This window comes from Elaeis guineensis, chromosome 7, assembly GCF_000442705.2.
Source record: "Elaeis guineensis isolate ETL-2024a chromosome 7, EG11, whole genome shotgun sequence".
In the NCBI taxonomy this organism is placed as follows: domain Eukaryota; kingdom Viridiplantae; phylum Streptophyta; class Magnoliopsida; order Arecales; family Arecaceae; genus Elaeis; species Elaeis guineensis.
The window spans coordinates 96,802,215-96,816,523 of NC_025999.2; the positions used below are offsets into that span (position 1 = coordinate 96,802,215).

General features: G+C 32.1%; 1 protein-coding gene across 1 annotated transcript; it reads right to left on the bottom strand.

Annotated features, from left to right (window-relative positions):
- Positions 1 to 1,225: 1,225 nt before the first annotated feature.
- LOC140859064 (GDSL esterase/lipase At4g01130-like) lies at positions 1,226 to 4,614 on the bottom strand. The gene is made up of 5 exons (XM_073260374.1): positions 4,355 to 4,614; positions 3,966 to 4,175; positions 2,617 to 2,768; positions 2,124 to 2,394; positions 1,226 to 1,694 (listed from the first exon to the last, which is right to left on the bottom strand). The coding sequence occupies exons 1-5, from the start codon at positions 4,569 to 4,571 to the stop codon at positions 1,426 to 1,428; spliced, it is 1,119 nt and encodes a 372-aa protein (XP_073116475.1). The 5' UTR covers positions 4,572 to 4,614; the 3' UTR covers positions 1,226 to 1,425.
- Positions 4,615 to 14,309: the final 9,695 nt, after the last annotated feature.

Below are 14,309 nucleotides of genomic sequence, written 5' to 3' on the forward strand. Positions count from 1 at the left end.
TCGATGTTACTTCCGTATGCTAGTTGGAAAGAATTGTCCAAAGAAGATGTGCCACTACCCATCTTCCTTGACAATCTAAATCACCGGCACAAGCAAATGATGACATCACTCAAAAGAGATTAAAATATTCTAAGCCTGTCAAGTATGAAGATATAAAACATGACATGCATAACTATTCAAGCATTAGCCTGGTCTTCAGATTCTATGAGCAATATACACTTGCATAGATTTATAGTGTGAATAAGAATTTGAAATTGTGTTAGCCTGACATTCTTGCTTTGCATCAAATCTATACATTTTAGCTAAATTGATTAATATTGGGTTTTATTAGACTGTCACATTGCAAATCACTGTGAATTATATGTTAACCTATCAGCATGCATGAGTCTCGAATGTAAACCTCATGAACCCCGTCGAAAATCTGAGTGCTTATTCTGGTGCAGATATGGAAAGAGGGAAGTAAAATAAAGTTACTACCATAATCAATGGATTGAGCTTTAGAAAGGGAGGACTGCCCCCTCCCAGATATCCCTCACCACTAAAAATTCCGGTGAAGATAAGTGGAACCTAGATAGGTCTCTGCTACAACCATTAAGGGACTTTACCAACTTGTTTAGCTAACCTCCAATTCTACTGTGTCACTTTACATGTCACACCAATACTCCACGATAGGTCCATCCTGACACAGTCATTAAATGAGTATGAGAACTTGCCGTTTCTCGACAAAGGTTCTTCTTACTCGATGCTGCTGGGCATCAGGGCATAATACTGTTTACAGTGGGCCTAGGCCCGTTTTAATTAAGCGACTCCAACAAATGTGGCCCAGTGTGGGAAATCTTTTAAGAGTTTGTCAGTCGATTCGTGCAAGAGAAATATCTGATTGTTTTTTCTGCTGATGAAAGTTCTGCTCAATTTACTAGCAGCTTTGCTATACGTTATCCTTTAAATTCTTTTGTTTTTTATTAAAAGCAAAACGGTATCAACTGAGGTTCGTCTCAGTGGCCACACCGACGGAAGATTCGATGTGTTTCTTGGATGGTGCATCCTAAAAAAACTGAACATAAATAATTATAATATGGATAGATCTCTCACCTTCTCTCTCTCTCTCTCTCTCACAAGAAAAACTGAGACTCACTGCTCTCAAAACGGAATGTGAAAAGGTTGTGCTAATTAGTCAAGTATTTGGATGAAATTAGGCATTAGACTTTGCTTGGTTTTGAGAGACTTCAACTGTAATGATGGTTTTTCTATTAATTTTTATTTCCGCTCATAATTTATGGAATTAGGGGAGCCTTGCAATTCACTCGACCACAACTCAATTTCTCCCCCTCAATACCTCTTTTCATCGGTACGGAGCAATATGCCTGCCAGCAACCATAACTTTGATGGATTATTTACCTACATATTGAGCTCGGCATGTGTTGATCATCCAATCGGCTGCAAGTCACAAAGCTTGGAAAGAGGGAAGAAAGGATGCGAATAAGAGCCACCAAGCACAGCCCATGTTATAATTTTGTTTGCAGCTTCGGTGGCATGAATCCCATCCCAGCTCACATAATTTTGTGGATCTTCACATGCAGTTGCAGTTATATTGATACCATTGATCACCTTGCTGTTTCCACAAAATACCTCTGGATCGAAGTTATAAGCACCACCTCCATGTCCACAACAGGCTTTAGTTCCATATAGAAGGCCTGAAAGAAGAATGCAGCATATGAGTACGCGTAGGTAATGTAATTACGTTGAAATTGCCATGAAGCATAGGTGATAACGTAATGCTTGTTACATAATCGAATAGTAATATGTAGGGAACCAGAAGTGATTAATCTGCGAAGAATTATATAGCAAGAGATAATAATATAACGAAAATTGTTTCAAGAACAAAATCTGTCATTGAAAAATGAATATAAGAATGAAATAAGAAGGAAGAAAAAAAGGATGGAGAAAGATTTCATGCATTCATAAGAAAGTTCAAGATGAGGCCAAAGGCAATACAATTATGAGAAAATTATGAATGAAGCTCCTCAATTTAGATTCAGTTTATGTAAGTTCTAGTTCCAATTCCTCCCAGAGATTTTAAACTTTCAAAATATATTTTAATATGTAGTGGCCATAAAGCTCACCATGCTCTTTGGGATGCTGAAAAAGCTCGAGCTTAACAGAATGAGTATCCACATATATCACAGAAGCATCTTGGAGCACGTCCAGGACTTGATGGAGAGTCTCGTTCAACATATTGTTGTAGTCCACCACAGCATTGTTGTATGAAATCATGCATCCATACTCATCCAAATCCGAGATATTATGACGGAGCTCTGTGAGGAATGCCGGAAAGCAGCCGATTGGAGCCAGGTTGAATACCATGAAGTTGCGCCCTCCCATGTCATATAACTCCTGCAACCACTTGGATCCCATGAGTAAACTTATTGCTATCTAAATTAGACATTGCATGTAGGCACATGTTTCAAAGGTTCCTAAAGGCCAAATGTACATCAGAGTAGATATCCTTTCTAAGTTATCTTGTATTTATCTTTTTTTGGTTCTTAAGGATGTATTTACTCGAGATTAATTTAATATATCCAATTTTATCCCAAAAAATGCACAATGCTACTCGACCTTTATTGTCCAAGCAATCTGCGAGGCCACCTGAGGAAGATATTGCTTTACCCCTTCAATTCCGATGGCATTTAGGTTGGAGGTGAAGTCGTTCTGGCCAATGTCTATGGTGTATAGTGCTTTGCTGAAGATCTTTGGATGGGGAAGATTCCCTGCGTCACGGCTCAAATGATGAATATAATCATGCAATATTCCACGATGATTTAAATAATTACTCAATCATGCATCAAGTTTGCATTATCCCACCATCCGGCATAGTATTCCTAAATAATTTAAAAGTCAATTTTGTTGTTATCTCTGATAGAATGGCAATTGCCAGGATTATTAGGCCACGAACTGGTTGGCCTGGCATTGTATGAAATTGGCAAATTCTTTGTGCACCGTGGGCAGTGTAGAAAATCTGATATAGAGCATACCATCTTATCCGATTGATCCATGTAGTCGTTACTTTCCAATATGCATTTAATGCTTATGATCGATTTTTTCATTTAAAAATTTTGTATGATGAAAATATCTTTATTCTTTGATAAAATTATGACATCCTATGTCATATTATGACATCTTGTATTCAAAAAGTCATAATTTTTGTCACAAAATGTCATAATATAATACAGAATATCATAATATGTACGGGATGTCATAATTTTTTTCAAAGAACAAAGGTATTTTCGTCATTCAAAATTTTCAACGAAAAACCGATCATTAAATACTCATTGAAAAGTGGTTGGACAAAAATATCCTTTCCATATTATGATATCTTTTGCCATTTGACATCCTAGCTATAATACATTGCAAGATGTCATAATTTTTTCTAAATGTCATGGGTATTTTCGTCATAAAAATTTTTATACAAAAAAATCGATCTGCAGACATTAAATACGCTTGGAAAGTGCTGACTACGTGAATCAATCAGGTGCATTTCACGTCGGATTTTCTACACCGCCGCCCGCAGTGCACAAATAATTTCTCATATGCAATTTCCCTGGAAGGACATCAGGCCTGGCCCATCAACACCCTGCTTGCTGTCTGTTTCATGATTATAACTTCTATTGCATTTCTTCTTCTTTCCCTTCCCACGATTAAAACTCAACAGGAAAATATCAAAAGAATTACGCTTCTAATTTGCCATTATATATGTTCAGTTATTTGGAAATCCTAACTTTGATGAATAGAATCATTTCCCTCACAAGTTATTCTTTCAATCTCTTAACCATAAGTAATTGAAACAAAATTGTGATTCCTCTAGAACATCTTCGCCACGAACAATAAATAAGCATACAGGCACAATCTTCATGAGTGCGTTAATTGATTCAGTGATGGGTAGTACATGAGGAATTAATGCAACATACCATAATGATTTGGCTCGAGGACATGAGCCTGGAGATCTTTGATCTGATTGAGCTGAATGGCCAAAGAAAAGGGGCTGATTCCGGTGACAAAGAGTGAGGTGTTGGGCAGCAGCACGGTGGAAGCCGCCGTTGCAAAGTTGGCACCATGCCTGAAATCTGAGCCGATGGACTTCAGATATGGGCTAAGAAATGGCAGGCCCAGAGCTTGAGCTGCAACCATTGAAACAGAGAAAACAACGCAAAGAAGATCAAAATCATGACATATGCGAGGTCAAAGGAAATACTCTAAACTCATCAAGTTTTTTAGCGCTTATGGAATTCAAATATTTAACAGTAGCAAGATTCCCTCAAAGAAAAATGATAACCACATTGTTTTCACGTCAACATGCCTAAGAAGTCGATGACAAGTCTCCCATCGGAGGCTCGGCCAGCCGGTTTCTTGAAGTAGGTCATGCCAAATGGGCTGTGCTCCGCCGGAAACGCTGCCCAGAAACCGCCGGTGTCAGAATTCGAGTCGCCGAAGTTGAAGATGGCCGGAAATTTGCATTTTGCTTCAGTGAAGGGCCCAGAAGAGCAGAACAAGAGAAACAACCAGAGGAACCACATGGAGGAAACCAGCCGGAATCCGGGAGAGGATCCAGGGGGCAATTTCTCATCACCAGCAAGTGAGAACCTCGTCGGAAAATCTTCTGGGAAGTACAAAAAAGGCGGCGTGTGAAGGATTTGGTAACCAATGGAGGAAGGAAAGAGAGACAAGTGCGAGAGTGTGGTGGTCCGAGGTGTGAACTTGTACGCGGGTGTCGGCAAAATTATTGGTGCTGTTTTTGATGACGGTTGTGCACGTTGGATTGGATACCTCATGAAAGGCAAGTGGCTCAAGGTAGAAAACAAAGGGTTGATTATCCGCAAAAACAAAAGAAAATGTAGCTAGAGGCACTGATCAGCAAACAGAACTTTTTACCCATTACATTTTGAAATCTGGAGACAGCGAGAAAGAGAGCTGGGGATGCCAATTTGTTGGTCGACAAATACACGCTGGATTGGCTATTCCTGTTGAGCAGTAATCAGCAAACATGCTGTTGCTTGAGAGTTAAGCATTCGGACAAATCTTGACAGCTATCAGATGATGTCCCTGTACTAGCTTGTCAAACGAGGCCAAACGGTCAGGGGGTCCGGGGTGAGAGTTCTTTACCTAATTAATTTTAAAAAAAAATTATTTATAAAAATAATTTAATTTTTAATTTATTTATGCAAACAGGATAAAAAATTATTCAAAATAATATTTTTTGATTGCCACCTCACTATCCCATTCCACCAAAATTTTTACGCAGACAAAAAAAAATAAAATAAAATCACCATTTGAAATGACGTTTTGAAAACGCCACTTGAAATGGTATTTTTGAAAACGTCATTTTTAATGACGTTTTAAAAAATATTATTTTTTTCTTTTCTTCATTTTATTCCAAAAATATTATTTTCTTCCAAAAATATCATTTTATCCCAAAAATATCATTTTATCCTTTTTTTTCATGTGATCCCAAAAACGTCAGTTTATCCCAAAAACGTCATTTTTTTCCTTTTTTACGGTTTTTTTATTTTTTTAAATTTTTTAAAATATATTTTTTTGAAATATTTTTTTAAAAAAATATAATTTTAAAAAAGATTGTAATTTGAAATGATAATTTTTATTTGAATTAAAATTATTTTTTTTAAATTTTAAATTTTAAATTTTAAATTTTTTCTCATTTTCCTCTTTTTTTTTTTTTTTATTTTATTTTTAATTTTTTAATTTATTTTTTAGGGATATTTTTTAACAAAATTAATTTTAAAAGGAGATTGTAATTTGAAATGATGATTTTTATTTGAATTAAAATTAAAATTTTTAAAATTTTTTTATTTATTTTTTTAAAAAATAATTTGAAATGGGGATAGTAATTTGAAATGATGTTTTCTATTTGAATTAAAGTTAAAATTTTAATTTTATTTAAATTTCTAATTTACAATTTTTATTTTTTCCCATTTTTCACTTTTTTATGGCATTTTTTATTTTTTTTATGTTTTTTGAATTCAAATTCAAATTTTAATTTTTTTATAATTTTAAATTATAAATTTAATTTTTTTCCATTTTTACTATTTTTTTATTTTTATGGTATTTTTTAGTATTTTTTTCTTTGTTTGAAATATTTTTTTAAAAAATTAATTTGAAATGGAGAAAGTAATTTGAAATGATATTTTTTATTTGAATTAAAATTAAAAATTTTATTTTTTTAATTTTAAAATTATAATTTTTATTTTCTTCCCATTTTTTATTTTTATGATATTTTTTATTTTTTTAATTTTTAAAGATTTTTTTTGTGATATTTTTTTAAAAAAATTAATTTGAAATGGGGAAAGTAATTTGAAATGATGTTTTTTATTTGAATTAAAATTAAAATTTTATTTTTTAAATTTAAAATTATAATTTTTATTTTTTATTTTTTTAATGATATTTTTTATTTTTTTAATTTTTTAAGATTTTTTTGAGATATCAAAAATGCTATTGTTTCCTTTTTTTTCATTTTATCCCAAAAACGTCATTTTATCCCAAAACACCATTTTATTTTTTTTTATTTTATTCCAAAAATATCATTTTATCCCAAAAACATCATTTTATCTCAAAAACGTCATTTTTTCATTTTTTACCGTATTTTTCTTTTTTTAATATTTTAAGATATATTTTTTTTGATATTTTTTTTAAAAAATTAATTTTAAAAGGAGATTGTAATTTGAAATTATGATTTTTATTTAATTAAAATTAAATTTTTTTAATTTTAAATTAAAATTTTTATTTTTATTTTATTTTTCAAACAATATTAAATATTTTACTTTTTTATGCTGAATGTTTTTTAAAAAAAAAATTTGGAGGGTGCGGGGCCCGAAACTTGCTCCTCCAGCGCAGTGTTTGGAAAAGGCTGTCCAGATGGTTCGTCGAGGAGATCGAGCCGTACACGTCTTCTATCAATAAATCTAGGCCGTCCATCATGTCTCCAGATGGGATCGACAACTGCGTTTTTGGACGCTAGCACGTTATTTCGTCGCCATGGTTGTTGGATTCCTTCAGGTTAGGGAGAAGCCCCTAATCCTGCGCCGTTTTGCTAAGGGACGCCTCCAGCGCACGTTAGTACATGAGAGAAGGTGGCGCCTTGATAGTTGATGCTTATTTTTTATTTGCCCCTCCCACAAATTATTACCCCTTTTCATTTATGGGAAGCATTGAACGGCTGATATGGCGACATAATAATAGTTGTAACGTTTTTAAAATTTCTGATACGTTAGATATAACATATTTAACATAATAATTATTATTTTTATCATTATTTACTTCAATTTAAATTATAATTATTATTTCACTAAAATTTCATTACAACATGTAGCAGCGATATAGAATAAAATTCACAACATAGTTCTATATTGCATCATTTGATTTCTTTTAGTATATTTTTTATTTTTATTTTTTTATAGATGAAAGGTTGTCACCATTTCAAATTATAATTTTAAATTATATTTTAAAATAAAAATCAAAATTATAATTTTAAATTTAAAAAATAATTTTAATTCAAATAAAAATCATCATTTCAAATTACAATCTCTTTTAAAATTAATTTTTTAAAAAAATATCACAAAAAAAATATCTTAAAAAATTAAAAAAAAAAAATACTGTAAAAAAGAAAAAAATAGCATTTTTGGGATAAAATGACGTTTTTGGGATAAATATTTAAAAAAAAAAAAAAAAGATAAAATGAGTTTTTGGGATAAAATGAAAAAAAAAAAGAAACAATAGCGTTTTTGATATCCAAAAAAATCTTAAAAAATTAAAAATAAAAAATACCATAAAAAAGAAAAAATTAGAAAAAAATAAGAAAAAAATAAAATTATAATTTTAAATTTTAAAAATAAAAACTAATTTTAATTCAAATAAAAAATATCATTTCAAATTACTTTCCTCATTTCAAATTAATTTTTTTAAAAAAATATCTCAAAAAAAATCTTTAAAAATTAAAAAAAAATAAAAAATATCATAAAAAGAAAAAAATAAAAAAATATGAAGAAAATAAATATTATAATTTTAAAATTAAAAAAATAAAATTTTTAATTTTAATTCAAATAAAAAATATCATTTTAAATTACTTTCCCCATTTCAAATTAATTTTTTTAAAAATATTTCAAACAAAGCAAAAAATACCTAAAAATAATACCATAAAAATAGAAAAAATAGTAAAAATAGAAAAAAAATTAAATTTATAATTTAAAATTATAAAAAATTAAAATTTTAATTTGTATTCAAAAAAAAAAAAAAAAAATAAAAAATACCATAAAAAGTAAAAAAATGGGAAAAAAAATAAAAATTAGAAATTAAAAATTTAAATAAAATTAAAATTTTAACTTTAATTCAAATAGAAAATGTCATTTCAAATTATTATCCCCATTTCAAATTATTTTTTAAAAAAATATATGAAAAAAAATTAAAATTTTAATTTTAATTCAAATAAAAATCATCATTTCAAATTACAATCCCCTTTTAAAATTAATTTTGTTAAAAAAATATCCCTAAAAAATAAATTAAAAAATTAAAAAATAAAATAAAAAAATAATTCAAATAAAAATCATCATTTAAAATTACAATCTTCTTTTAAAATTAATTTTTTTAAAAAAATATCCAAAAAAATATATCTTAAAAAATTAAAAAAAATAAAAAATATCGTAAAAAAGGAAAAAAAATGACGTTTTTTGGATAAAATGATGTTTTTGGGATAACATGAAAAAAAAAGAATAAAATGATGTTTTTGGGATAAAATGATATTTTTAGAATAAAATGATATTTTGAAATAAAATGAAGAAGAAAAAAAAATAGAAAAGTAGAAATGAATTTTCAAAACGCCATTTGAAATGCGTTTTCAAAAACTATCATCATTTCAAAACAATTTAAATGATATTTTATTTTATTTTTTTCATCTACGTAAAAATTTGGATGAAATGGGGTGGTGAGATGGCAATCAAAAAACATTATTTTGAATGACGTTTTATCCTGTTTGCATTATTTTAGTAAATAAGTTAAAAATTAAATTATTTTTGTAAATAAATTTATTTTTTAAATTAATTAGTAAAGTACTGCCCGGGGTGATGCAACCGCAGAAAAAAACAAGGAAAGGTGTGATTTTTTTTTTTTAGAAAAAAAGAAAACCACAAAACAAATTTAAAATAGAAAGTTAGTTTCGAACATAGCAGACTCCAACCGGATGTTTAATTTGCACCATTTGATTGCTAGTGCTCTGTAGCAAGTCGACAAATAAGTGCATAGGAAACCGGAATTGGATACTCACAAGCCAAACAACGCTAGTATTTTAAGTCCAAACAAAAAGTTTTTAGCCAAGTGGAAGCTTGAGATAAGTTGCGGATCTTGATTACAGTGGGAAGGTTATGAGACAAGAAACATGGCCCACTTCTCATCCTCTGGAATGTGCAACAATGTGGTCACGGGTCTGGATACCGATTGGAAACGGATCCAAGATGATCAAAAAACTATCAAGCCAAATACAATCTATTTATTTAATATATTAAAAATTCAGACTTAAATGTGATCATTTTGTTAAACAAGTAACTTAACCCTATCTATAGTGGATTGAGTCAAATTAAATGAGTCAAATAGATTAAGTACTGCCATCCTTAAATATGAAGTATAATTTAAATATGCAATCCTAATTATGTTGTTATCTTAGCCAAAAAAAAAAAAATCTTTTGTTATATGACCACCATCACCACTGGCTTAGTCATGTGTAGTGGAAATATGGTCTATTGACAAAATTGTCCAAGGTTCACATACTTATGCACTCTCTCTCCACAAAAAATACATATGCTCTCTCTCTCTCTCTACATCGATAAACCCATATTTTCTATTAATAATCATATATTATTATTAGAATCAAATTTAGAAGAATAATCAAACTTAATATAGATTACATTAGCTACTACGAGGAGGATTGATAAGATCCAGAAGATGATCCATCATATTGAAAAAACTGAATCATATGCTTAACTTTCAAAGATCATAATTTGGCCATATAATATCCGATTGAGATGATTTTTTTTAAAAAAAAATAATTTTTGAATTATATAATGTGGCGTCATCCTCTAAAAGATGTGGTGCCCTGAGCAATTAGTGCCAAATTCCATCCTTTAGGCTTAGAAATAAGTCGGTCAAATTAAGCCTTTTTTTTTAATTTGATCGAATGTATCTCTTAATTCAAATTGAATTAGGTAGAGTAATGGAAATAAAGTCATATAAAAGTTGAAATCTATATCATATAAAATTTTAACATTCTCATATTTATTTTCACTAATCATATCTATTTTAGAAAAGTTATATTCTATTTGCACTAGAATCTGGCTTAAATTATACAAGAGCAGTCTCACTAGAACAAATAGAAATTATATTTTAATTTATTATGAATTAATGAAAGAAAAGGGCTCCTAAAATCTTCACAAATTCTATTACTTTTCTACAAAATTTTTTGAGAGATTTGAGTGTAATGAGATTAAAAAATTATTTCTTTCTCCTCCTTCGAATTAGAACTCAAATGAGTATAAATAAACATTGGTTATTTGCCTAAACGATGGTGAGGGCCATGAAAGGGGTGACAACTTTAAGGACTCGTGAGGGGTGAAGGCATGGATCAAGAAAGGAGAGGGAGGTGGGAGGGGATGATAATTTATTTGAAGATGGTCGCCGGAGGAGATGAAGTAAGGCATGGAGTCCTTCAAGTAGCAAGGCTGCGGTAGTGCCCATGGGGTTAGTGATAGTGATAAGCATAGGTGGAATGTAGTGGTTGAAGCCATGCTAGTCCATGTTTTAATTCAATATAACTCAGATATGTTAGAATTTGAGATGGAAAGCAAGTGCAAGGGGAGGAAGAAGTGGGTTGATAGGTCAAAATATAACTTTGACCCAAGTCGACTCATTTACTACAGCTAAACAGATTGAGTTGGCTAGATGTTTTTTAAGCACATCATGTTGAGGCTCTCATTTTATTTTTAACATATTCCTGTAGCGAAATTCTTTGTGCATCATGGGCGGTGTAGAAAATTCAATGCAGAGTGCATCGTTTTATTTGATTGGTCGATGTAGCTATCGCTTTCCAATACATATTTAATGTCTGTAATTTTTTTTTGTTTAAAAATTTTGAATGACGAAAATACTTCTATTTTTTAAAAAAAATTATAACATCTTATGCCTATATTATGACATCGTACGTGCAGGAAGTCATAATTTTGATGCAAAATATCATAATATGCTACAGAATATCATAATTTTTTCAAAGAATAAGAGCATTTTCATCATCAAAATTTTCAAATGAAAAAGCAGAATTGCAGACATTAAATACATATTGAAAAATAGTTAGACAAAAATATCCCTCCTATATTATGACATCCTAAGCCATATTATGACATTCTGTGTACAAGAAGTTATAATTTGACGCAAGATGTCATAATATACCACAGGATGTCATAATTTTTTAACTATATTATGACATCCTGCATGTGGAAAGTCATAATTTAACATAGGATATCATAATATGCTATGGAAAATCATAATTTTTTCTAAAAAGGAGGGGCACTTTCGTCATTCAAAAATTTTTAAACGAAAAGCAGAATTACAGGCATTAAATGCATGTTGGAAAGTGATGGCTATGTGGATTAATCAGGTAAAGCGGTGCACTCCACATCTGATTTTCTACACTGCCTACGATGTACCAAGAATTTCTCATTCATGTATGAATTTATTGTTTGTTTATCCAACTTGTATTTGATCGTACCTTTGTCCAATCTAGCCCGATCCAGATGCCATCCTTATGGATGAAGAAATTCTTATATGCTGTTACAGTATCTTTTCATCGGCTTTATCTATTGTTAAGGCTAGAAATGGGATCAGGCTGGCTCGATGGATTTTGAGAGCCAGTCCTTCAGGTTGGGCTATGGGTTAGATTCGAATAAAATCAGATTGAATTTGGATTCAAACATATAGTCCATTCTTCTTTCAGATTGGGCTCGAATTTTTTTGGATATATCATTGGTCCGACCCAAGCCCGAGCCCAACATGCCCAAGCCCCGGCCCGAAAGCGAATAGATAGAGAAGGGATAACCGGTGGGGTCTCCGGTGTGGGAATAAAAGAAGAACTACAGCAGAGGAAGCAAAGCTGTGACGATGGAGCGATGCATCTTGGTCGTCTTGCTCGCGTGGAGGGACAGCAAGAGATTACAATCGAAAGCGGAATAACAAAGGCTAATAGGCTAGAGCTTTTCTTTTCTTCTTTTTTTTTTTTATTTATTTTTTTAATACATACACTCCCCCCCATCCCCGAGGCCCATTAGTGCGAATCCATAAGAACTAGGGTTTTACCGAGCTTCGTGCAAGTGGGCAGGAGCCGCCACTCCGGCATGTGCCGCAGTGGTTGCCATGCTTCTCGGAGTCGTGGCCTCGTGGGAAAGGTCACGGAGAGAGGGGGAGGGCTGCAGGGAAGGAAGAGAATGGGTGTGGGAAAGGGTTTCGACAGTGGTAAGGTTTTCTGAGGACGGTCTTTTGTCGGCCAAAAGGGACAAAATTTGGTTCCGATTGGCGTATCATGGTGGTTTGGATGGGGACGGAAGAATAAGAGCAAGCTTGGCATCAAGAAGGAGGAGGGGAAAGGGAAGAAAAGACAGCCAGTGGAGATCAAACACTGATTTTCCTCTCTTTTTTTTATTATTATTATTTTCTCTTTTAAGTTGTTTTATTATTTCTTCTCTTTCTCTCTCTTATCGTTATTGGTGGATCCCTGCTGGTGCTACAGTAACCGGTAACAGGGATGTAAGCTCTAATTTTAGGGATGAATTTAGGCTTATTGGGCTCGCCCAATTGAGCTTGGGTTGGGCTCGAATTGATGCTCGAGCCAATTTTTTTTTCAAAAATAATGGGATCTAAGTCCAGTCTGAAGTGCACAAAATTATTTCGGATCAAACATGGATAGGAATATGGCTCGATCTAGTTCGATCTGATTCCAGCCCTATCTATAGTATATATATGGTCAAGTAAGTTTATCCAAGAGTTTCCCCGTGCATGAGACAATGCTCCACATTTTCATCAAGCCCACCTGCGTCCACTTTGGTTCACAATATTTGAAATACTAACAAGGGTTTGTCTCTCGAAGGTTTCATCTGTCTTGCCTCCCCACTGGCTTCATTAACCAGCAATTCGATTTGGTAGGCAGCTATTTCATTATTTCACCTCTTGTGATCATGAGCTTCTTTTTCTGACCCCTTTCTCAGTAGTTACATCACTTTTGCTCGTGGCAATGGGAGTACGAACCCTCCATAATAATCTAATACATGATGATGATTTGAAGATCATTATCGATTGAATCTGGAATGATATGAGATAACGGTGGTCCATCCATTTCTCTGTGATATCTCCCCCTTCATCTGTCTGTCGTAGTGTCTATTCAATATGTCTTTTGGAAGGTGAATAAAGTGGCAGATTGGTTAGTTTCTTATATCACCGAGTATATAGTTTCTTATATCACCGAGTATATAGTTTCTTATATCACCGAGTATATCGGAGATTGAATCTGACGATAGGACGTGCATCATGCCCACTGGCCTTGCAGGATTTTTGTTGAATAGTATGATCACCCCTCTGTACCAAAAGAGAGAGAGAGCGAGAGAAATACATAGGAATAGCCATCTACATCTAGCAATCTCGCAAACGCAATCATCATAATCAACATGATCAATTAAAGGCAGCCAGCCAACAAACTATTTATAAACACTGATATTTGAATCATTCAACTCAAAACTCATTGAAATAATCGTCCGTTGATGTCACTCCAATGCAATCCATCCACATCTTCTTTGAGATCTTTGTGCAAATTGTTTTCAATGTCTACTCTCTTCCTCACATTGGAAGCCGAGAGCAGTAACCCTGTGATTCCTCTTTTTTTCCATCTACCAAGAAATATTCATCAGGTAGATTGAAGAAATAATCATTTTGTGTAACCATACGGATGAAATTGTGCAGTATGCAACATGCTAACATAGTCTGCACTTGCTAACATAGTCTGCACTTGGAAGAACTGGGGCGGAACAAAGCGTGCTCGACATTTGTGCTCGTTAAGAGGCAACGAAGCCAAGTAATATTACTGGATCTACGTATATCTTTGAACAGAACCGTCCTGGTTTAGGGATCGTAAAAAGAAAAACAGTCCAATCTAAAATAAAAATAAAAATAAAAACTTTAATTTCATAATATTTTAATCTCATAGACTCTAAGAGAAA